This window comes from Meleagris gallopavo, chromosome 1 (genome assembly GCF_000146605.3).
Source record: "Meleagris gallopavo isolate NT-WF06-2002-E0010 breed Aviagen turkey brand Nicholas breeding stock chromosome 1, Turkey_5.1, whole genome shotgun sequence".
In the NCBI taxonomy this organism is placed as follows: Eukaryota; Metazoa; Chordata; class Aves; order Galliformes; family Phasianidae; genus Meleagris; species Meleagris gallopavo.
Genome location: NC_015011.2, coordinates 113,683,936 through 113,708,588, shown reverse-complemented (window position 1 = coordinate 113,708,588; position 24,653 = coordinate 113,683,936). Strand labels below are relative to the sequence as shown.

At 36.7% G+C, this 24,653-nt stretch overlaps 2 protein-coding genes across 3 annotated transcripts in view; one reads left to right on the top strand and one right to left on the bottom strand.

Moving 5' to 3' along the window:
• Positions 1-9,441, bottom strand: part of FANCB (FA complementation group B) — a 15,334-nt gene extending 5,893 nt beyond the window's left edge. The window contains exons 1-6 of the mRNA XM_010725287.3: positions 9,236-9,441; positions 7,898-8,918; positions 6,906-7,058; positions 6,313-6,405; positions 1,405-1,533; positions 500-663 (exon numbers count right to left, since the gene is read on the bottom strand). Coding sequence (XP_010723589.1) covers positions 500-663; positions 1,405-1,533; positions 6,313-6,405; positions 6,906-7,058; positions 7,898-8,830 — 1,472 coding nt within the window. The 5' untranslated portion in view covers positions 8,831-8,918; positions 9,236-9,441. The remainder of the gene's footprint in view (positions 1-499; positions 664-1,404; positions 1,534-6,312; positions 6,406-6,905; positions 7,059-7,897; positions 8,919-9,235) is intronic.
• LOC104914802 (motile sperm domain-containing protein 2-like) lies at positions 9,415-24,653 on the top strand. 2 transcript variants are annotated; one of them, XM_010725274.3, is made up of 6 exons: positions 9,415-9,552; positions 9,732-9,792; positions 18,105-18,260; positions 19,011-19,097; positions 21,522-21,676; positions 23,905-24,653. In XM_010725274.3, exons 1-6 carry the CDS (start codon positions 9,430-9,432, stop codon positions 23,980-23,982), a joined length of 660 nt encoding a protein of 219 aa, XP_010723576.2. In that variant the 5' UTR covers positions 9,415-9,429; the 3' UTR covers positions 23,983-24,653. The 2 variants fall into 2 exon arrangements, with proteins under 2 accessions (XP_010723576.2, XP_010723571.2); XM_010725269.3 differs by having other exon boundaries at positions 9,729-9,792; positions 23,905-24,651.

The following is a 24,653-nucleotide window of genomic DNA, read 5'->3' as shown; positions in this document are numbered from 1 at the left end:
CAGAAAATACTTGATTTGATATCTGACTACAGCATAGCTGAATATAGCTAAGTCGATCAGAGAATTGAAAATGTTTTATTCTACTTTTTAAGGAAATCATTCTATGAATGCTGAGATATTAATGCTTAGGCAGCAGAAACAGTACAATTAAAACAGAGCTAAATCTACACCACACACTGACGTCAGTATACCTATGCTCATGTGAACTACAAAGAACCATAATTTTTGTCAAAGAAAGCTCTGTTATAAATGCCTCCAGTAACGATGTAGTTATGTTGATGCAGCTGATTTTTGGCTAGATGATATATTTTTGGCACAGCACTAGAGAGACATGCCACAGCAACAATACTGGCAAAACGCACTTGAAATACTTCATACACAGATGTTGAAATGAGAAAAGTCAAATCTCAAAAATCCACTCTTTTTTACTGCAGGGCTTTACTTGCAATCTCAATTTCTATTAAACTACAAAATGAAAAGATTTTATTTATATACTTACAAACAAAATGATTCAGTTAGTTTTACTCCAACTACCAAGTTGTCACCCACAACACGTTGCCACAATTTCTCTATGAAGTGATCTTGAAGTTTAGGTGTCAATGATGGCTCTTTACTAACAGAATAAGGTTTTTCCACATCATCCCAGAGACTGACAAGGCCTTCCTTGCAGAAAAAATGTTTGTTTAGATAAATTAAGTGCAGATATTAGTTCTTTTTATATTGTATTACTTCATGTTCTACTATAAAATCTACTACATAAACTGAAATCTATACAAACTAGTTTATTCTCTAGAATAGATCTACAAGATATAAATCCACTTTCTTAGAACAAAAGCTATCATGACAAACAACTCATCCCCTCTTTCTACACATTTTCTTCCAAAGAAGGCATTAGAAGTTATATTATTAATTGCTTAAAATTTTGCTGTCTAAACCTGGTTGACTCGAAGGATACTAAAATATTAACTGAAAGATCATATAGATTTCAAGTGACTATGAGTCTTTGTTTAAGAAGCATACAGATATACCATTTGCCCAAATTCTGTCACCTTTTCAGCTCACAGTTCACTCTGCCCTATTCTGAAATAAATTTTGCCTACAGAAATCACTGCTCATTCTTCCTATCATATAAGAGACAGCTTTTTGATACACAGATAACTGTGCCAATTAAGACAGTACAGTCCTCCTACTGTTTGTCATTAACTTATTGTTAAAGGTTATTCCCTTATACAAACCAGTCACCAGGAGGTATTGTGTAGATCAATTTCGAGGAAAAAATTAAATTTACTCTTAACTACATAAATTGTCAGGTTAAAATAATGAATCAGACTTTACTTAAAGCAAATTAATGACTTTTGATAGAGGCAATTTCAACTGGTAAAAATAGCAAGTGTTACTTTTTACCTTTTTTGCACTTGGTAGAATATGGCTTCTTCCTTCAACAAGATCTATTAGTGCTCTGCATGATTCAAGAATAACTCTCTTTTTGAGTCCTAAATGCTGCTGTAGCTCTCGAACAGATGTGAGACCAGCCTGTAAAATATAAAAGCCGTCATTGGACACAGTCTGTAGTCTACTGCAAATAATGATCGGGATTGAATCTACCAAGATAACCCTCAACCTTCCATTTTATGCAAGGATCACAATCCAATTTCCTGATGTTCCTGAAGTAATGCTTCTAAAAATTGTTCAAGTCAGGTTACTCTGTTGCCAAAATACAAATTACAAAAATACTTGTTCTCTCAGTATTAAATTCCAAGTTTATCTTAATTTGAGAATGTTTACATTATATGTTTATGTAGATATTCAACTCTTTCAATACTGTTTCTGCTTTATTTTAGTATTAGCATCATTTTTTGTCCAGATATATTGAAATGTTGACTGTTGTCTGTTTTACAGACAGACAAATACAGATAGACAAGTTCTAAGGATTGGGTTATTATATTTTTAAAAATTCTTCAAGAAGTACTCTCTGGGAATTAAGTTCCTGAGAAGACTGTTACTGTCAACAAGAGTGGGGAGAACAAAGCCTATCAATGGAAAGGAAAAACAACTTCTAAACTAATAAACAAATAAAAAAAAACCATCAGATTCAGTCATCTGAATGACTGAATGAAAGATACGCGAAGTAAAAGGAGTAATGTCATTTGCTCATGATGCAAGAGCAAAGGGCATTCAGAGGAAATGGAATAATTTCATAGTAAATTCTCTAACAAAATTATTTGCCACCTATCAAACCAAGCATCACAAATACCAGACTCCATGAAATACTTCAGTGCCAGACCTGGTAGGAGAAGAAAAAGTTAAAGAACAAAGATGGGGAGGGACTTTTTGTGAGGGCACGTAGCAACAGGACAAGGGGAAATAGTTTGAAACTGGAAGAGATTTAGACTTGATATTAGGAAGAAATTCTGTACTGTGAGGGTGGTGAGACACTGGAACAGGTTGCCCAGAGAGGTTGCAGATGCCCTTCTCTGGAAGCATTCAAGGCCAGGCTGGATGGGGCTTTGAGCAATCTGGTCTAAAGGGAGGTGTCCCTGCCTATAGCAGGGGAGATGGAACTAGATGATCCTAAAAGTCCCTTCCAACCCAAACCATTCCATGATTCTATTATGTTTTTACAATCTCTTCCTAACTGCAGTCAACAGAATACCAAACCATTACTTACCATTTGTAACTCCCAAGTAAGAAACTCAGATACAGAAGAAAAACAAACAGGAAAGCACATACAGAGAAACAGTTAAAATAGCCAAAGATTTACTGATTGATTCAATTGCTTTCCAGTGTGACTTTTGCAAGCACTTCTTTCCCTCTTCATAAAGCAACACAAGAATGACAACTGAAATTTATCACATGGCAAAAACTAGAGTAACATTCTATCATTGTTTCTGGAACAAGGAAAATGTATCCTTAGATCCATATCCAAGATGTACCAAGTAACAAGCACCAGTAGAAGTCACACCCTTTGCACCATGAAACAGAAAATAAAAGTGAATCATTTTAAAAACAGAATATAAACATCCAGCTTAAAACACTGTAGTATAGTGCTGAACAAACAAAGCTGAGAGAAAATTCAGCACAGACAGTACAACAGATGAATCACTGTCAGAAAGCAAAGCAAATTAAAGTGGAGGCTTAGTAGTAAGTAGGACAGTGCTTTGACACATTGCAATTAAACTTAAAATATTTATAAATAAAACAATAGCCATACATACAAAGCTAAAAATACTAAGCCAAGAACTTTTTACAAAGGGCAGAAAATGGAAAGCAAGATTCACAATAGGCAGGCCTAGAACTACTGTGAAAAGCAAACGTGAAACAGTGAAAGTAGACAAAAATGTTGCAGGGAAACATAATTCAGATATCCAGAGTCTGAAGCTGCTCTTTTATTAAAAGTCTCTATGGTTTCCAAGCAACTGAAATCTTTTTTGAAAAAACTATCAAAAAACTCAATCTACAAAATTGTAGATCCTGTACAAAGGTTGTACAGAAAACAACTACTTGTTACTATTTCTAATCTAAGTTTTGAAAATAAAATGTACAGAACATTTCTTGAATAACTTTCCACCCACCACCAAAACAACATTGTCAAAATGGGAACAAATAAATTCTCAATTCAATAGATCATAGTAGAAAAAAAAAAACAAAACAAAAAAAAAAACAACAACAAACCAACCCGCCCCTACCCCCCAAAACAAACTTAAACAAAAACGAACACAGTGCCCAAAAACAGGCAAGCCAAGTAAAAGGAAAAAGAATTAATCAAGAGTCTAGCACTATAATCCTTACTAAGCTTTCAGTAATTGATGTTGAATTGTTCTGTACTCATGTCAGAACAGAGTAAAACCAAGAGAAACACTGTAACCACAGATATAGTGTAGCTGCGCTACTTTGCCAAAGAAACTTCTCTTCAGAAGATAGCATAATGAGTGTTAAGGAAAAGAATCTTGAGGTTGTGGGCAGTACCTTAAGACCAGATACATGATAAACACAGAGCAGTTCCAAAAATACACAGGCTGACAGATTTTTCAGTTTCACTATCTGCAACATGCATCTTACACGTATTACTGCATATGGCTTAAATGCAGCATATTTCAGTGTAGTGGAGTGTAATTCTAACACCTACCAAAGTTCTCACATGGGTAGAAAACAACTACAGAGGCACAAAGTGTTTTATGGGGTATCAACAGAGGTATGGAAAAACACTGCATTTGCTATTTCTCTTTGCTCTAAAATAGGAGATACCACAGAGATTGCTAACACATGACAACTTGAACTTTGGTGACAAAATAACTAATAACTTCTGGAAATTTCCAAGCTAAGCCAGAACAAAAACAAAAGAGCATCCTTGAAATTCAGTTACATCAGATAACAAAAAGGCAACAGTACTTTACTATTCAGAGACACATACAGAAGAACAGAGATCTCAGCAAGGAAGCAACATTGCAATATTAAGGCTAAAATCATACCTACGCCTACTTCCAAATTCATTCCCATGGCAATATTAAAGATTTTAAGCATTAAAAAATAAGAGGATTTTCAATATTCTTACAGTGCCTGGGTTAGCGTGTGATTTGGAAAATTAGAGATCTACTACATCTAAAAGAAACCTAGGAAAAAAAAAGAGCCTTATGAAGGATTCTGTGTCTCCATCAGAAGGACTTTATCAGCAGCTGATATATAAGATCAGTGTCTTATGGCTTGCTTCTATCAAAATCAATAGACTGTGCAATACAGAGTATTCATTTGATTGTAACACAGATTCAAAAAGCTGTAAAGCAGAAAGACAGCCCGTGTATAAAAGGAGAAATATCAAAAGACAAGTTACATAAAATGTTTAGCAGTCAGTGCAGGGCAGGCAATCTTCACAACAAAAGTGGAAGGAGAAAAAAATAAGAGATGGAAACTATTGAAGTTATATATACTGAAGAATAAAGTAACATAACAAGTAAGGAAAGAATACGGAAGAAAAAAAATCATGTTTAAAGTATATCACTACCCAAGTCGTGGGAAGAAAGTAATGAATTGTGAAGGAAACTTGCACTTCTGCATGTAAAAATCAATAGACCTCTATCTAGCAAGCAAGATGAAGAACTTAAAAATAAATAAATAAATAAATAAATAAATAAATAAATAAATAAATAAATAAATAAATAAAACATACAGGGCTGTAAGGGACCTAGAGGTTCTCAAAATTAACCCAACTGCTTTCTTCTCACTTCCAGGAAAGATAAATCTATTGTTCTCTGTTCTCTAAATAACAGCTTCTATCCTTCAGAAGATGTATAGTATCTCTAGATATCTCCTTTGTCATTAGAAGAAAACAGTATTTTTTTTTTTCTTTTTTCAGTGGTTTAGCTAATGGACCATAGTCCTCCTTTTCTTTCAGTAATAAACTAAACTTTTGCTGGCCAAATTCCTTCCTCTTAAAGGCTACAGATCAAACTAGCACCATACAAACATTCTTACATCGACTTAATCCATGATTTATGCTGTCTTCAGAAGTTATTACTCTTTTGTTTGTTTTCAATAATCTTATTTGGCCAGTTACTACTTACTTTGACCAAGGTAACCACACACAATAGTGCCAAAGAATATCTAGGAGTGTGCTGGATGTTTACTAACAGAACTTAAACTAGAAAGCTGTACCTTCAAGTTTCACTAGCAGATGATATATTCCCACTGATTGCCTATACTCCAGCATGTACTATTCCCCAGCATGCTAATACAAAGCTAATTAAAAGAAGGATAGGGGTTTTAACTTCATTCATTCTACATTGCAATATTATGTCAATAAATCTGCCAGTATCAGGAAGAAAAGCATCAGCAGGTGATGAAATAACAATGGTCACTAATTTGGACAGAAATTAAAACCAAATTGACTGAAGTCCCTAGACAAAAAAACACTTAATTCTTCCAGGAACAGCTGCTACTCATCAGCACTCTTTGGAAACCTGGCATCTCAAAATATGTAATGCTGAGCAAAAGAAATAGACGGTCTGATATTATGAAACTAGCATTTAAACATCCATGAGTAAAATGACTGTTACAGAGCTTTTGTAAGATGGCTTTAGCATTATCACAAAAATTTAATTAAAATTAAATTAGATTCTTCTAATTACTTAAATGCATTTATAACAACTGAATGAACTGAAACAGACTACCACCAATTCAAGAACAGATACTTAATAACACTAATTTCTCCCCGAACCACTTCTGCAATAAAAACAATATTATCAACCTCACTCTTTAGACTAACAATACAGAAAATTAATTTGGAAAAATATGAAGGCAGATTTATTTAGCACAGACCTGTAATCTTGTTTCAAGAGCTTGGATGGTAAGCAAACCATTCTCTTTTAATCCTTCTGCAGCAGGAACATCGTCTTTATAATTAATACCACTCTAAAAAAAAAAAAGTGTATTTAAAAAGCTGAATGTAAGGTACAGGATACTACACATCATTACTACAAAAAAAAAAAAGTGAGGAAACCAGAAGAATAGCTATGTTCATTTTAAAAGAAAAATCTCATCTTCTGAAAGCAGTTATGGATTGATAATACATAAAAGAAAGACACAATTATGAGACAGTAATTAACATGCACTACAACCTTAATTTTCTTAAATAAAAGCTAAGCGTTATAAAAGATCTGTGATGTATCTGAAGCATCTTCAACTATACTCCCAGGATGCTGATACTATCCAGAAAGTAGAATAATCACTCCAGATAATTTATGTCATTATTCAAACAGAGAGTATTATACTCAATTATATACAAACTTCAGGGCATTTCACAACAAACATTCAATTTCACTTAGCACCACTGCTTTAATCATCTCTCAAGTTGTTGTTTTTTTTTTTTAAGTCACATACTGAACAGCTGAGAAAAGGCAAATTGAACTTACTTCATAGTTTATCTTTCCAAAGTCCATTATTTTAAACATATTTAAAACATCTGTATTGGAATCATCATTAAAAAGCAGTAGCAGTTGCTCAGTTCCAGAACCAATGAAATCATCTACCAGAACAGACTTCACCTTCTGCCATTTGGAAGTAACCTGCAGTAGAAGAGCTTTTAAAACACATATTTGGAATCTTGTATGCGATTTTGTTAAGATGAAGCTTGCCTTTCAGATAAGACAAGGTTTCATTTCCACTGTGTTTTCTTGACAGAGTATTACAAAAAACTAGCAGTTAATTTTGTCTCTACATACTTAAGGAAAAATAAAGTGAGGATCTCCTTGTCATTTCCGGGAAATAATGTTTTTTTGACACGGAGGGAAAACTCAAAAAGCTTATCAATTCCAAGTAGTTTATGCTTTAAAATAAGAACAGTTAACTATGATTTTAACCTAAATTTCACAAGCACACTCATATCTGTCTTAAACTTTAAATTCTTATATTATTGATTTTGTTTTCAGTAGAGGCTACACATGCTACACATCAGACTCATAAAACGTAGCACTAAACATTAGATTTATTTTCAAATATGTAAGAGAGCAGTGAAAGAATAAATAGTACATACTGAGTCATATGGTATCATAGAATGACCTGGGTTGAAAAGGACTACAATGCTCATCGAGTTTCAACCTGCCTGCTATGTGCAGGGTCGCCATCCACCAGAGCAGGCTGCCCAGAGCCACATCCAGCCTGGCCTTGAATGCCTCCAGGGATGGGGCATCCACAGCCTCCTTGGGCAACCTGTTCCAGTGTGTCACCACCCTCTGGGTGAAAACCTTCCCCCTAAAAACTTATACTTAAGCCAGGTTATTTTAACAGAAGTTGATGGGAAAGACAAAAAGCAGTACATTTTGAACATGTAGCTTCTCACTTCGGAAAGGAGGATAGAAACAAAAAAGATGCAGTAGGAAAAGGTAGCTACTTAAGGCACAAATACCTGCAAGTTCTCTCTCCGTACAACACATATATTCCCAGATGAAAAAGATACAATAAATAGCAGATCATTGCTACTGGTTACAGCAGTTTTTATTAAACATGGTTTTTCATAAGGAAGCTCACAAACACCTTTAGGGACACCATCTTGGAACCAGATCAGTTGATTCTTGTGTGTGATGGCAACAGCTGATATTCTGAGCTGTTTTTTCAGCCTCTCATTCTTGCAGACACAGACAGAAGACACCACTCTGCTGTAAGCATGAGGCATAAAGCATGTGCCAGTCAGCATTTTTTGCATTTCAATTGCATATCCAAAGAACTCACTGCCCCAGATGGCTCTATCTGAAGTGGAAAACTCATCCCCATCTTCACTCTCTGGCAGGCAAGCAGCTCTGATCCCTAACACAACAGTGCCTTCACCCTCAATTTCACCTGTCCACACAACGGAAGAAAGTTGAACAGGAGCACTCAGAACCTTGCAGGTACCAGAAGAGATGTAGAACAGCTTGTCAGCATGCCTCCATAGCACCGAGGGGCCAGCAAACAACCTGACATCCTCTTTCAGCTCATAATCCAATTTAAAATGACAGCACTGCTCAAACCGGTCGGAGCTGTGAAGCAACAGTAGAAGTTGCTCGAAAACACCATTCTGCTTTTTCACTTTCATCAAAACACAGGGAAGAACAATCCCTGTCTCGGAATGCGTGGCGCAGTCACAGCAAACGATTTCAGTTTCTGAGTGTTTTGCACGCATGCTAAACGCCCCGGAGGACATCTGAACAAACAGCTGAGTGTCTCTGTCAAATGCCATCCTCCTGACACACAGCTTCACTGTTCTGTCAGCTGCTCCCTCCACGTGCTTTGTTTTTGACAGCTGAAAGACTAGGAGCTCTCCATTGTAGGACAAGACGTGCTGCGGCTCACTCAAAAGCATCTTTATTCCTCTGTACGTGCATTCCCCTACAAGAAAACTCTATACCTCTCCGTTTCCGTCAGGTTTAGCCCAGCTATAAGCTCTCCCCCTGCAAAATGAAAGCAGAACAAAAAGTAAAACGCTTTGCAAGCAGCTGCGTTAATCCTCAAGGAAAACACCGTATCACAAAGCAATGGCGCAGACTAATCGAGAACACTATAGTGCTTCAATAACATAGATGAGGACGGCGTAAGGCAACGGCGCACCAAAAGACTTCCATAACAACTGACGGGTTAAGTTACAGCCCGCCAGCAGCTAGCCCAGAAGCAAAATTAACGCTGACCACACCGCTACGCCGCCTCTGCCTGAAGGGACCCACCCATACAAGCCACCACTAGAAGACCTGGCCTACGGGGCTTCACCCACCTGCCTGCGCCGCAGTGCCGGACGTGACGGGACGAGGAAAGCAACGCGGGGCGGAAGCAAAAGCAATCCGCGCCACTCCGAAACTCGCGCCACGCAGCGCATGACGGGAGAGGAAGCGGGGCATAAGGAGGCGCGGCCATGACGCTAAGGGGCGGGGCTACTGAGCGCCTGATTCCCGCTGCCGGGATGGGCGCATGGCCACGCCCACTCCCCTTGGCCACGCCCCCCGGGTCACGCGGCGCCTCCGTTGCCTCTTCTTCCTGTCTCCCTGTAGCTGTCGCGGCCGTTACGGGCGGCCCCGCCGCACCATGGCTGACGTGAGTGGTCCCCTCACGCTGTCCCCTGCCTCCTGGCGGCCATCGCGCGGGTGGGGTGGGGGTGGAACTGGGAGACGGAGAGGCGGTTGAGCGGCGGGGTGGTCGGCTGGCTCTGCCGCGCGGGTGCGAGGGGTCGCGCTGGGCCCTTTCACGTCCCGCCGTTTTCTCGTTCGCAGCAGCAGGACAAAGCCGCGCTGATCGCCGAGACGAGGCGGCGCTTCGAGGCGGAGTACCTGCCAGGTGAGCGCACGGTAGTGGGCGGGCTGCCGGCCCTTCGGCTGCCGCTCTGCTTTCTGTCTCCGGCCGGCTGAGCCGTGCTGCCCTGTCGGGTCGTTGTGCCGCCTTCTAGGGCTCTCTGTGGTGCTGCAAGGGGGTGTTGGGGCACGGTGTTGGTGTGCTTGGCCATTGGTAATAGGGGAAACGCGCTGTCCCAGTCGGGTTTGTCCGCGGAAGGGGTTGTTTTTCTGGAGCTGCTGGCATTTCAAATTCATGCTGTGAGTAATTAATATTGTGCTGTTTGTCTGACCCTGCTGTGAATCTGGGAAGCTTTGAGGCTTGTAAATGAAAGGTGCTGGAGATCCTCGTGAGAAGGGGAATGGTAGAGAGCCTGAAGGGCTTTCACTTCAATTTCAGCTTGATTTGCATTGCTTATGATAGAAAACTATGTAGCAGCACAGTATGTTAACAGCTGGAGCAAGCAGAACACTTTGTTATGACTGTATAAAGGCTTTCTATTAAAAACATGCTCTTACTAATTTCTAATGCAAATACCGTAATAACTCAGGAGTTCAGGAGTTGCATGTATCTCCTGTAACACAAGCCTCAGTCCTGCAAACACCTGCTTTGCATTGATGTGCCTGATCAGAGTTGTTAGAATTACTGCTTTTATACAAGGGTTGTGTACATGTACGAGTTTTCTGTGGTGGGCTGAATCGCTTATCTTTATAACTTTTGGAGGGTCTTAAGTGCTGCATGACTTTATGATTATTTGCAGGGCAAACATACAAAACAAAGAAATGACTGGCCGTTGTTTAGTCATTGCATGATAGTGTTATTAGAATAGCACCTTGAAGGACAGAGTGAATTTACTTTACCTTCTCATCTTTCTGTGTGGTTAAATTGTCTTTGGCAGTCGTAAAACAAGAGAATGAAGAAGAATGAAGAATCGTCTTAAACTAAATTCTTTTTGCTGTTGATGATTCTGGTTAATTCATTGTGTGTGTGTGTGTGTGTGTGTGTGTGTGTGTGTGTTTTATGGTAGATATATCTATTATGCTAGAGTTACATTTGCTGTTTAGTTTATGTTATGTTTTGTTGTTGTTGTTGTTGTTGTTGTTTTTGTTGTTGTTTTTCCCTTAATCATAGAATCACAGAATGCCTTGGGTTGAAGGGACCTCACAGCCCACCCAGCCCCAACCCCTGCCATGGGCAGGGCTGCCCCCCACCAGCTCAGGCTGCCCAAGGCCCCCTCCAACCTGGCCTTGAATGCTTCCAGGGATGGGGCACCACAGCTTCTCTGGGCAGCTGTGCCAGCACCTCACCAACCTCTGAGCAAAGAATCTCTTCCTAATGTCTAACCTAAATTTCCACTTGCTGTGTTCCCCCTTGCTCTATTGCTATATGCCCATGTAAAAGATCAGTCTCCTTCATGTTCGTAAGTTCCCTTCAAGTACCAAAAGACTGCAGTGTGGTTTCCCTGTAGCCTTCTCATCTCCCAGCTGAACAAGCCCAGCTCCTTCAGCCTGTCTTCATAGAAGTATCCCCTGTAGAAACCTGCAACTCCACGTACCTCCATGCTACTTAGCTGTAGCTGTAATGAAGCCTCTGTTGGACTGGTTGTTACGAGTCATTAAAATAACACGTTATTGTTGCATGAGAAACTTATAATCCTCTCTGCAGTATTTTGAGCATGCACTTCCTTAGTAAGTCCTTTTTTGGGTTATGGTTTAGGGCTCTTATGCCTTTCAAGAATTTTTTTTTTTAAATCCCTATCTAAAATTTAGGAATGCCACAAGCAAATTAATGTTGTCACACCCATTTGAAGTATGAAAATCACAAGGTTTCAGTCTGTTTATGGTCCTCCTACCTTTACTGTGCATGTTCTAAAAAAACATATATAATCTTTCCTCTTAGTTGAAAAGAACTGTGAAGGGGCTTGAATCCATGCAACTTCCTGTGTTCTAAAGGTGCAAATGGTTGCTTGATATTCAGCAGTTGTAGTCTCCTTGAAAAAGTAAAGGTGCTGTCAGGGTACACTGAGAAAATGATACATTCACAGAAAGTTCAGTGTGGTTCTGGAATAGTGAGCCTCTATAGAGTGAATCTAATTCCTTTTTCGGGTGAGCTGCAAGTGTTGAAACTTGAGCAAAGTTTTCAGGATGCTTATATTTCTAGCAAGTTGCAGCTTCAACTCTTTTATTTTCCCTCTGAGGAAAGCAGTGGTGGTCTTGTTAACTGAGATCTTATGTTGCTTGGTTGTTTGCTTTTTTTCCTGTTGTCCATGGTGAATGCTGTCTGTATTTGGAAGACAAAACTTCAGAGCATGTGAAGAATGTTTTTCCTAGTAGTAATTAAAGCCCTTGCATTTCAGCATGTGGAAGTTTCTCTTAGTGCTCTTTGTGGGAGGTGGACAGTGCCTTATTCTGGCAGTTTGGGGCCTGATTTCTCTTCTGTCTGTTTGGGTTCTTTGTGAGAGCTGATAAATGTAAATGATCTGGGTGGTGACAGGAACAATGAAAAAAGATTATTATTGTCCAGCACTGACTGGTACTGGCAGTGTTTCCTGGCAAACAGTTTTGTCTCATTCTTCAGTGGATTTTACTTGTTAAAGGATTACTGAAACTACATTTTGTTCCTCGACTATTAATTTTCATTAATGTTCAACAGGAATTATTTGTGATAAAATCTTGGTAGAATTTCTTAGTCAAGAAGTCTGTTTTTCCACTCTTCTTTTTGCATATTTCTTTTGTCTGTATTCCTTCTCCCTCCCTATTTGCATCCTCTTCATTTTTACTTTATTTAAAGCTTAATTTAAAAAAAAAAAACAAAAAAAAACAGCTTTGCATGAGACGTTTCCCACAGCAGCTTCAAGATTAAACTTCATCATGACTTTAAGTCAGTAGCAAAATGTTAAATCAAATTGGTCAAACGCAAATACGGTTCTAGGTGTATGTGCCATTCTCAAAACAGCATGGTGATATGACTTGAAAACTGCTAGGATAATGTTTTGAATACCTTCTTTATTTATGCTCTGAAAAATTTGTTTTTACAGATTCTTGGCTTTAAGACAGAAGTGTTGGAAGGGCAAGACAGGAAACTTGTATGGACAGGTTAGCAAGCAGACTTGTGATACCGATGTCTGAGCTTCCTATTGGAAGTAAATTTTAGAATCACTGAGATTGGATACTTTTGCTGAAAGTTTAAACTTACCTCTTTGAGAGGCAGATATTTTATTTATATATTGTAATTTTATTTTGTTGAATTGGATCAGCTCCTTATTGCGTGGAAGTGATTTTGTTTTCCTCATCTCAGTCCCTGTGTGGCTATAGACATTTTTAAACTGCTTTCAGCCTTGCAGTTTTCCTCACTTAACAATTGAAGGCACAAATCTGTGTGGTTAAAGTACTTAATATGTAATTGACTTTTGACTTCTAACAGTGGGTTTCCTCTTCTTGGCCATGGCTAGAGGAATAATTATGACAGTTTCAGACACAAGGCTTCTTGACTGAAATATCATCTAGAACAGTGTTAGTTAAACTGAAAGGCTTGTTTTAATGCTTTACGTGATCTGAGAAATCGCTTATTCCAATTCTGAAGTGTAACAAAGTGGGGTTTTTTGTTTGTTTTTTTTTTTTCTAGGTATGTATGTACTTTTAGGCTTCATATGTGACTTCTATTCTGTAACCTCTTGTCTAGATAGAGTTCTTCCCAGAGGGAGGAGTCCTTATTAGAGATTGTAGATTATTAACTTCTCTAGGATATTTTAGTGTGGAAATTAACTGTACTGCGTGTTTTTCTGTCTCGTATTTTCCAGTCTTGTATTTTTCCTATTCTTGTTGAATCTTGTGAAATTTCTACCACTTCTCCTAAAAATGCCTAAAGAAAACATTATGCAGTTTTATCTCCTGGTAACATAGATGAAACTCACACAAAAAATAAAAAGTGTTGTGGAAGAACTTGTTTCTTTGGTTTTACATGATTTTTGGAATTTGAGTGGTTTTGTGTTGTAGTGGTAGTATAGCTTCTGTCTTAGAAGATGATAATTAAATCATAGTTTGAGCTTAGTTTTCTCAACTTGAAGACAATACTTATTAATAGAGCAGGATGTGTCCCTAACAAAACAAAATAACATAAATCAGAACCCTGCACTTAGACAAGAAAAAAGGAAGCTGAGTAATGGGAAGAAGTTGCTGGTCAAAATGAGGTTTTTCTGCTCTCCTGTTACCTCAAATGTTCAATGAGAAGATGGAAGTAATTTTAAGTTGCTGTCTTTTTTAAAAAGGTTAAACAAGATCATGAAGTTTGAAACCTTAAAAGTTGTGGGATCTGGTCCGTCTTCTTGCTCTTTCAGTTTTCTGAAGGCTTGTTAGTTGTGAAGAGAGCTAGTTTTGACTTCGTCTCCTTGCTTTTTTGACTGTTTTTTGACTGTTGTATAATATATTTAAACCAGTTTTATGTGTATGTATGTGTGTGTATATATATACATATACACTGTATATTTATATATATATAGTGCTCTCTGGTAAAAATCCAATTAGGTAAGCAGTACGTGTCTTCTCTTGCTTTTCTGGATCTGAGCTTGGTTAGTCACTACACAGCTCAGGAAAAGGTTCTTGCTATGTCCCTACTTTGACTTTTCCACTGTCTGTGGGGCTCCTCTGCAAGATAGTGGGGGGTGACTCTTAAGCTGAAGGAGAAACCAGGCTTCCATGCTTATAGACTGATTTCTTAACTGTGTTCAGCAAAAGCTTGGTGCTGTTACTGAGTTTGCAGCTTTTGTTAACTGAACAGGAGCTGCGGACACCGTTGCTTGAAACACTCCTTGAGATTAAATAGAAATACCTTAGCAGATGATGATTATGGACTAAATGGTGGAGATGCCCATCTTCCCGATTAGGGGATGACTAAACTCAGTGGGGTATCTCTGCAGGTGTGAGAAGCCAAGTGTTTAACTTGATAGTAGGGGCAAAAAAAAACCCAAACAACTAATTAAACCATAAATAGATGTTGACAGGTGTTATGTGATTGGGCTTAGAGATTGTATCTGCAGTAAGCTACTTCAATTTATAGTTCTATTTGAGTTTCCATTTTAGTGCTCCTTCACTTCTCTTTCATTTTGTCCTGTTAATTGCTGTGGTGCAGAATGTTTGTAAACTATATTTTGAGAATGAGAAAGATCTTTCTTTCAATTTATTCCATTTTGAATCCTTTAACTTCCAATAGTTCAGTAACTGCATTTAAATGTTGCATGATTAACTTGAATTTAGAAACATTCTGATTTTTTTAATAGTGTTGTTTGAAAATAAGTTTCCAGATGCCTGTAGAGTTATGAGCCATGCAGAGATTTGAAGAGCGTTTCCTCCCTTAAATTGATGTGTTTTCAGTAACTGGATTACTGGAATGACTTCATATCAATGTTTTATGCGTGATGTACTACATGTCTATTTTGGATTCACAACTCATTCCAAATTTTATTTATTTTCTAGTGAGAATTGGATAAACCAGGTAAGGTTAAAACAGCAGTCAGTGCTCATGTTCTATCAAGTCTTGCTGTGCTTCCCTGACGAAAATAAGGGTGTTGTACAAGTGCATGCGGAGGCAGAATTTGACTGGTTGCTTCTGATTTGGAGTTAAATTCATACTGTGTGCTACCTTGTTGAGTTTAGTGGCTGAAGAGGGTGGGAGGGAACTCACTTTTCTGCTTTTCTTACCTGTCAATCCAGCTTTCTTTACGTTTTGATTTTTGAAAGTTTGTATATCATGTTTTCTACATTCTTTTACTTCCAGTTTTGTAAAGCATGAATTAAGTTAAATTTGTTTTTCAATATTATCTAAGTTCAGAGTTTGGGAAAAATCTGTTAATGGCCCAGAAATGAATATTCTGAAGCACCTTCCACAAAATATGCAAGCATATTTAAATTATTATTTGGTACAAGATGCACTATTCTGTCATTCTTTTGACAGTTGTACTCCCAAATATGTAATGTGTGCAGATAGAGCCTCAGAAAACTGCGTGAATCCTTTTAGTTCTGCTTTGTGGTGTGTGTACTTTGTTCTTTATTTACACAATACTTAAATCCCCTTTACAAATAGGATGTATATGGAATGGCTCTTGGGCAAGCGTTTTGCTTATTAATAGCAGTTGTCCTTGGTTGTTAGTTATTGTGCTGGACATGTAATGCTGATGTGAATTAAGTGCTTAGTATTTCAAAGCCCTGGTTTGCTGTGGCTATGAGTAGTCATAAATGGTACAGATAGCCAGCATGGCATATTCAATAAGTCCATAGCAGAGGGATAGCTAATACTCCAAGGCTAAGAGAAGCCAATACTACTTTTACTGTAGCTCAGGTGGATCTGGCAGCTTAGTTACTGTATATCATAGTATCTTTGAAGGGGATTTGGACTGAATGCATGTTACGCCAGAAGATGATGTGGAGTCTTTCTACCTTTTTTGACTTTTTAAAACTTGACTTAATGACCTGTTTGAATTTGCAAAATAGCTATGGTATCAGCTGGGGTTGGTTTCTGCAGGTCATCTTCTTTCTGTTGTTATTTTTTTTATTCTAACTTGAAACTAGATACTGTTAGTCTTTCTCAGGCAAAACTATCCAAATCATAAATCATTTCAGGAATAATAAAGTTTCAAATGAGCAGTTTAGACTTTGCAGAACTAAATATGCATAATCTTTGCAACTTTTTCTGCCTGTGGCTGACCTAGATCCACTGAGAAGTTGAACAGCATTTTGGGCTGTCATGTGTTGGGTATTCAGACCTGTGCTTAGTCAGAATAAAGGGAGTAAGTTGTCTGATGCGATTATGGAAATGATCAGAGAAGGAACTGAAAGAGCTTTTAGTGGGTAATAGGCTGACGGGCAGGAAGGGAACTAAGGAAGTGGGATTTGACTCTAGGCTTGGCTAAGGAACAAGGTAAGGTGGTGGGATGGGGTCAAAGGAAGCGAACGCTTGAAACATAATGAAGAAGAGGAAACTAAGTGAATAATGCATGTGAAAAGCAGGTAGATGTGAAGAGGTGCACAGGGGGAAATAAAGCTGCAATCTGAGTGGACGGATGCATTTAAAATTCTTACGTATTCTTATATTTTAAATTGATTGTGTGGCAGGAAACTGAGTGTAAATTAAAATATCAGCGAAGTGATATCTTGACATGTAGCTCCATGGAATTAAAAATATTAGCAGAACATAATGTGCTTTTCTTAGTGTGTTCCTCTGAGTTAAGGTTTCTGATTGAAGTAGGTATCCCTAAACCATCCACTAGCAATAATTCAACTGTGGTGGCTCTGCCTAAAAGTAGTTTCTTAGAATTGATTGTTGCTGAAGAACAATTTTCAACTATGTGCAAAAATAACATCTAATTAAGAACTATTATTAAAATGTCTTACCCTAAAAATGAACGGAGCAAATCACTGACTAGTTCAAGTGAACAATTAAAAGAGCTTATTTGGTTTGGTGATCAGGAAAGAGATTCTTATCAGTGTTTGTTGCCTTCAGGAGCCTGTTTCAATTTTCTTGCTTCATTTACGTTCCAATAAATGCAGACTGCATGGCGAAAGAGGAACATTGAACTAAAAAGTGAGGTGTTGTTCTTTAAGCATATCTTCAATAAAAGTACATTCACTTTGGCGTTTTTATAACAAACTTACCTGTTTTTAAAAAAAAAACAAACCAGCAACAACAAAAACCAAGCTGGGGATAAATAGTTGTAATAAAGCAAAGAGTAGCAGAAGCTTCTGTTTCATCTTAAGTGCTTCATTTTGTTTTCAGTAAAGTAACAGTCTATGCCAAGTATAACATAATCTTTTTAAAGAAAATATCTAACATCATGATATATAAAGCACAATCAAATGTAGTCGTTTTTATATCTGTTCTGACACTTCTTGGTCTGTCATCGTGATGCCTGTAAGTTAGACAGCACAAGCTTGAGGTACCTAATTCTTGATATATGGGTACCCACCAGTACTCAGACTGTGTGCCTGCTTACGTGTTAAGTAGAGAAACTTGGTTTTGTCTTTGAAGAACTGTACTTTCCTCCCCTCTCCCCTATCTTCTCTATTTCTGATGTTGGTTTTTTTTTAAGTTTGCATAGGAATTGCAAATTATTTTTCTACTGAGAATAATCTAAATATCTTTGCTAAATATCTTCACAGTATAGAAACAGCATGAGAAACTAATTGAAAACTTTTATCTGCTAAATGATAAGACTGAAAGAAATTCTTTATATTTAGTGTATTTAGTAGGATTGAAACATTACGAATCTCCTTTTTGTATATTCATTGCAAATGCTATATTCTTACAACAGTTATTTTATTTGCTAGATAAATCAGATAAGTATGATTCTAGAGATGTGGAAAGACTTCAGCAAGATGACAAATGGGTTGAAAATTACCTGATTTGGCGTCATGACGTTGTGGATGATACATTAAAGATGATTGATGAGAGCTTTCAGTGGAGGAAAGAATATACTGTTAATGGTAAGCTATGTTATGTAATTCTTGTGATGGTGTGTGTTGCTGCTTTCCTTTTGAACTATATCTAACCTCTATCTCTGGTTTCTTTAAGGCTCTTACTCTTAAATATTGTATAAATACCACGGAGTACTAAGCAGTAACTTTTTTTTTTTTAACCCAAGAAACTGGGTTTCTAAGACTTTGCTGCTTTTATCATCAACCTGTACTTCTATATGTCTGTTGCAAGAGGAAGAAGGAAAGTAGCTATCTTCTGTTTTCTTTGTGTAGTTGCAGGGACTCAACCTCTTCATTCCCCCACAACTAAAATGGGCCTCAAAATAATAATACATTCAAATAACAGTCATGTCTAATGTTTTGCTACTGGCAACAATGCCTTGATACTCTAGGTAGAATAGGTGTGCTTTTTGTTTCGTGGGAGTGTTTTAAAGATGATCTTAACAAGAATGTACAGTCTAATTTTAAAAAAGGATAAAGCAAGAAGGGCTGTAGATAGGGGCCTAAAACTAAACATTGCAGTATTTTTTTTTTCTTTCTTCTAAATCTTATTTATATCTCTACCTCAATCCTGCTGTGCAGCTTGAGAGGAAGATAGTAAAATTCTCAAATTAGCCCCATTTTTGTATTATGTTTGCAAATGCCTTGGAAGGATGCTTACAAAGGCACTTCTGTATTTTGTTGATGGATTTTTGCATTTTTAACAGAAATGTAATTATTAACCTGATTGTTTAAATAATCTTCCATTTGGCTTTGCAGACTTGACCGAATCTGTCCTTCCAAAATGGTTGTTTGAAAGTGGTGCTCTCTTTCTGCATGGATATGATAAAGAAGGTTATAAATTATGTAAGTTACACAAAACATAATCAGTCATCCTGTATTACTTTCTTTTCTAAGCATTTTAGCAGCATCTGTTTCAGAAAAGAAATGATTTGAAACTAAAAGAAGGAAGATATTGACAACTGTTTTTACCAAAAGAGATTAGAAGTTGATGACTTTCAGTCAGTGTGGTATCTCTTTGGATTACAGAAGTGAAATAAGCAAACTTTTTCAGCAATTTTCAAGAATCATAAACCTTTAATCCTAACTGCCAAAGTTTTTGCCTTCTTTGTTGAAGCGCATTATTTCTGTATCTACTGTAATGCATATATAAGTAGAGTAAGTGTTGATAACTGCAGAGCTTCATTTACTGCTGCTTTTCTGACAGTCCGCATACAGTTCTCACATTTGCAGTCGCTTGCAAATTTTTTTGGTGTTCTTATGATGCAGGAATATTCAGTAATACTGTGAGCAGCTGAAAACTCTTGGAGAATGAAATCCTGAATTGTACGATTAACTTAGGAGTAAGGAATAAAATGTGTAGAGAAACACTAGGTATTTCCTGAAATACTCCTGACTTTTACTGTATGTAGATGGGCAATATGGGCAATATAATTTTTTGTTACTGAATTTCTTACATCTTCTCATGCTATTAAAAATAGATAACCTTAAAAACTATTAAAAAAAAAAAAGGACTTAAGGAAAATCACCTATTAGACTATCTGAACAACAATCTTGAACCAAAGATGGGAGGAAAATAAAACTTCAAATCTAAAATTGTGCTTTTTCTTCTTTTACCAAAACTGTTTTTTCATCCAAAAATAGATTTGCAGCCCTGTCTCTTATAAACGACTGAGTTTAAAGCACTAACCTGCTAGTTCTCTAACAGTACCGTCACCAGAAATGTACAGTTTCTATTCGAAGGCTCTATTATGTCAAGAACTTATCCATGTGAGTTATGAGTGCTTTGTGAACAATTGCTGTGTTATGCTTCGTGATTTTCATTTAGCCTCCCAAGGTAACTAATCAAGGATAAGTGGTGATGATACATTTTTATAGTATTTACTTAAAAAGCTGAATGTGATTATACTGGTTGGTTCAATTTGGTGAGATTGGAAAGTGGAGTAATAAGACAGAACTTATATTGGTGGTTGGACTGAGAAAACTGTGGAACTGTTTCATGACAAGAATATGTAAATCATATCATTGAATAACATTTTTATTTTATTGCCACTGATAATTAATGTCTCTATTTCCCACCCCCAATTGTTTCTTCCAGGAATGCTACTGGCTGAGAATATCTCAGCATGCAAATTCAGATTGTACAGTAGTTAAGAGTTACTGCTTAAGTAGCACTTGAGAAATGTTTCTTGTGCCAATGCTCAATTTTCACTGTTATCAGAAGTAGATATTTTAAACTAGATAGAAATTCTTTGAAAAATATCGGTTACTTTCACGAGAGTTCTGCTTTAAATAGAGTATCTTTCTGAAATTAGAGAATTCAGTTAATGTGTTACACTTAATCTTTTTTTGTCTGTATGTGAAGTGGAAAATTTTCTTCCATGCAATTCATAGAATGAACTTAAGGAAGTAAAAGACATTGACAGGAAAAAAAGTATTACTTCATATAAAACTTTTCTAGGTTTCAGGCAAAATAATGTTAGTGCATCTACAGTTATTTCTAGGGCTTGTCTATTTTTCTGTTAAAGAGGTACCGAAAATGAGTGTTTTTCATGTTGGACCTCTTGAATACTTCTATCACTTCATTGTATAACCAGTCATTTGGTTTCAGGCATTCTTATGAAGTCTGTTACTTGGAAATCAGCTTCTTACAAGATAAACTTGTCTCTATGTGAGTCATTTCTTATTCCAGAAGATTAAATATCAGACTTGTATTGAAGTAATGTTACTCATCTTCTGGATTTCTTGATTTCATTTTTAGATGATCTGTTGCTTTTTATGTAATTTAGAATAATGCGTGTATAGCTCTGTTCAGAACAAGCCAACTTCAACAGTATAGAAAACTTAAGCAGAAAAAGTGTAAATGTCAACCACAGCAATTCTTGGAATACATGCAGGTCATAATAGCTGAGGACTACGTGTATTTAATTTTAAATAATTAATTTTCTTGATAAGTAGTAGAAGTCTGCATGAAGTAGAAGGTGCACGAAGAGTATTTTCCTTCTCTGCTGTTCCTTGTCTTCTGCAATTGTTTTTTTGTCTTTTTTTTTTTTTTAATACAAAAGATGTGAGGAAGGAAAAGGAAAAAAAAAAAAATGTAGTTGTCCCACTGACTGTTCAGTGTTGCTGTAAAATCTTTAGTTGGAGTACAGTCACTGAGGCATTGGTAAATTTCACAGTGCATCTATGTAGTTATACAAATAATGGCTTCAATTAATTTTGCTTCCTTGGTTCATTTTTTTGTGCTGCTTTTTCCTTTCTTCTCGCCAGTTTGGTTCAAAGTGAAACTTCATGTAAGAGATCAAAAACAGCAACTTGATAAAAAGAAACTCGTAGCTTTCTGGCTAGAACATTATGCCAAGAGAGATCATGGAAAGCCCTTAACAGTGGTATTTGACATGGCTGAAACTGGAATCAGTCACATAGTAAGTATGCCTATTGTTTTTGTTTTTTTCTACTTGTTTTTTGAATTATTTGATCTACTGTAGAGTACCTGCTTTAGCCGGGGAGTTGGACTCAATGATCTTGAGGCACCTTCCAACCACTGCAATTCTGTGATTCTGTGTTTCTCCATAGTAGATGATGATTCTGTGCAGTCCTTTAAACCTAAGTAACGTAGCAGTTACTCACAGCAAGTAAGTAGGGCTTGTTCCTGTGACATAAGCAATTTCTGAAACTCTTTATTACATATTAAAATGTTTAATATTATGTGCTCCAGCATATTATGTTTGATGTAGTACACTAAGAACTTTTAATTTGATAAATGACAGAGTCAAAATGAATCCTGTGCAGTAGTTACTTAACAATTGACAAACCAAACTGGTATGGATAACAATAACAGAATTTAATTTTTAAGCACCCAAAAGGCAATAGGCTGAGCCCTCTTTTGTTGTGAATGTAGTTGTAGCTTCATCCTCAATAGTTCAGGCTTCATTGTTTTTTGGGTTTTTTTTCCTCAACAAAGCAAAATCTGTCAAGAGTGAGGAATGGAAAAATGTGGTAATGGCGAAGTACTCAGACCTGTAGACGCAGTAGTTGAGATCTTTGAAAACAATGATCTCTTCTGAAAATAACTTTCGAGTAACTGCCTGTGGAGTTCTGTGGTGTTCTCTTCAGCTTAATTCAGCAGAGCAATTAATTTTCTAGAACACATTTCACGATTTAAAATAGTTTAGATTCCTAAGTTGGAGATCTTGCCTATCGTTTGATTGAATGGCATCTTCCTTTTTTTATGTGGTAGAAATGCCTGACAAAATGAGCAAAACCCAATATTGCCTTAGGACCTTGCAGTTGTTCAATATAGGGCCACAAACAACAGAGAAGACAGTTTTACAAATAAGTATGGGATAATTCAGTTTTGCAATTCAGAGTTGATGTTTTTACCTGTGACTTGAGAACTGTTTATTCATACCCAAAAGATATTAGTCGAGCAATGTGTATTTTTATATAACAGAAACATAAAAGTATATTATTTCCCTTATGTTTAAAAATAAAAATAAAAATCGCAGCCTCCTTGATTTTCTTTTTCTTCAGAATATTTATTCAGAATTCTCCATGAATTCATAAATACAGCTTCTCTCTATTGTTTTTGAGGCTCCCAGAGACAGTCTCAGCATGTGCTGTTCATAAGTCTTCCATTGCACAGTCTCACTTTGCTAGGGATTTCTTTTAATATCAGTTGGTAGCCCCATAGAGTGATAAATTTTATCCTAAAACAGCTTGAGGTTTTAATCTATTTTCTATAAGGTTTTTCATTTGTTTGCTCCATTGTTAATATAGCCTCATCTCGTATGTCAGCTATTCTCATTGGTATGCAGTCAAGTAATTTTGATGGTTCATGCCTTGTTGCAGCATTTCAGGTAACTAGAGTCGATGCAGTTATTAAATTCGCTGCTCACATCTAAATTCTTGTTTGTGGACTTTCATCAAAATAATGGATCCAACCTCCTTATAGTTGATAGTATTGCTTTTGGGTACACAGCAGAAGTGAGAGCAGTGCGCTTGCTAATGCACAGGAGACTCTAATCATTACTTGGAAATCTATCACTGTGTTTATTGCTGTTGAGTGATAAATACTGTTTTGGTACAAGCAACTACCAGTTGAGATAAATACTTCTGCAGAGCGATATCTTTTGCCTCCAGAGATATCTGAGCTTTCAGTTACTTTATAATTACTGAAGATACTAATTAGGCTTTCAGTTTGTTGACAGTCTTTACAGGTTTTTTTTTTATTGCTTTATCTGTAAATGTTTTAGTAGAGTGTTTATATCACTTTAGAAGTCAGTTGTCCATTGTACTTTGCTGTTCTTATGAAAGGATTTTGGGTCCTCTATCAATAATACATTTTGTTCTGCCTCTGGAAGTCTCCTTTGTAGTAGTGGTCATTTCTGATAGAAGGGCTGGGGAAAATAGAAGTATTTATGGTTTTCCACCTCATTCAAGTATTGTAGTAAGGTATGCCTCACAGTATTGTATATATCTGTTTCATACAATGTCTTTTTTGCCCTTTGCTATGTTACCACTCATTACAAAATCTGGCTGTAACAGCAGTGTCTCAGTTGCACTGTTTCTGCACCGTTTCTCAAGTGCTTTATTTTAACAAATTTGTATTCTAATATTTTGATTTAGGTTATTTACTCTGTTTTTATTTTAGGACTTGGACTTTGTTCGTTTTATTGTCAATTGTTTTACAGACTATTATCCAAACTTCCTCAGTAAGTATTGCATGTGAAATACAATGTTAGACTTATATAACAAAAGCAGTTAAGAATATCATTAGTGATGGGGGAAGAGTTTATTTATTTATTAATATTTTTGCATACACTTTATCTCATTTTTGGAAATAAATGAAAGACTTGTCCTTGGAGTTTAGTGTTTGAACCATAGCAGAAGATTAGATTTTTTTTTTCTAGATAAAGCTGAACTGCATGGAATATATTTGTGCTTGTAAAAATCAGCACAACTTTAAATCTGAAGTTTATTTACAATACATCCAAAATCAGCTGGCTTTTCGTGATATACAAATAATTTGTTGTGAATATATTTTTGAACCTAGAATGGAATGAACCTTTTTATCCCTTAGTTCCTTGTTATTTGGAAAGCTTTGGAAACCTGTTTAACAACTGGTGTCCTTTAAGAACCTTCAGGAAACAAAAGATCGACTGTATAAATTCCTCAGTAGCCATGGTATCCTTCCTCAGAACAAGATTAAGGCAGTTGGAAAAAGTCTCCATACATGCCTGCTTATTTCTTATGGATGGGTGGAAACTGAATCATTTTTGCAAGCTCATTTTAAATCTTATGTGAAGGTGTCTGTGAATTTTGAAGCTCTGTAACAGTTACTGATTAAACTTTGAAAATTAGATTTCAATTTGCTACCGAAAGTTTGATCTTTAACTGAAG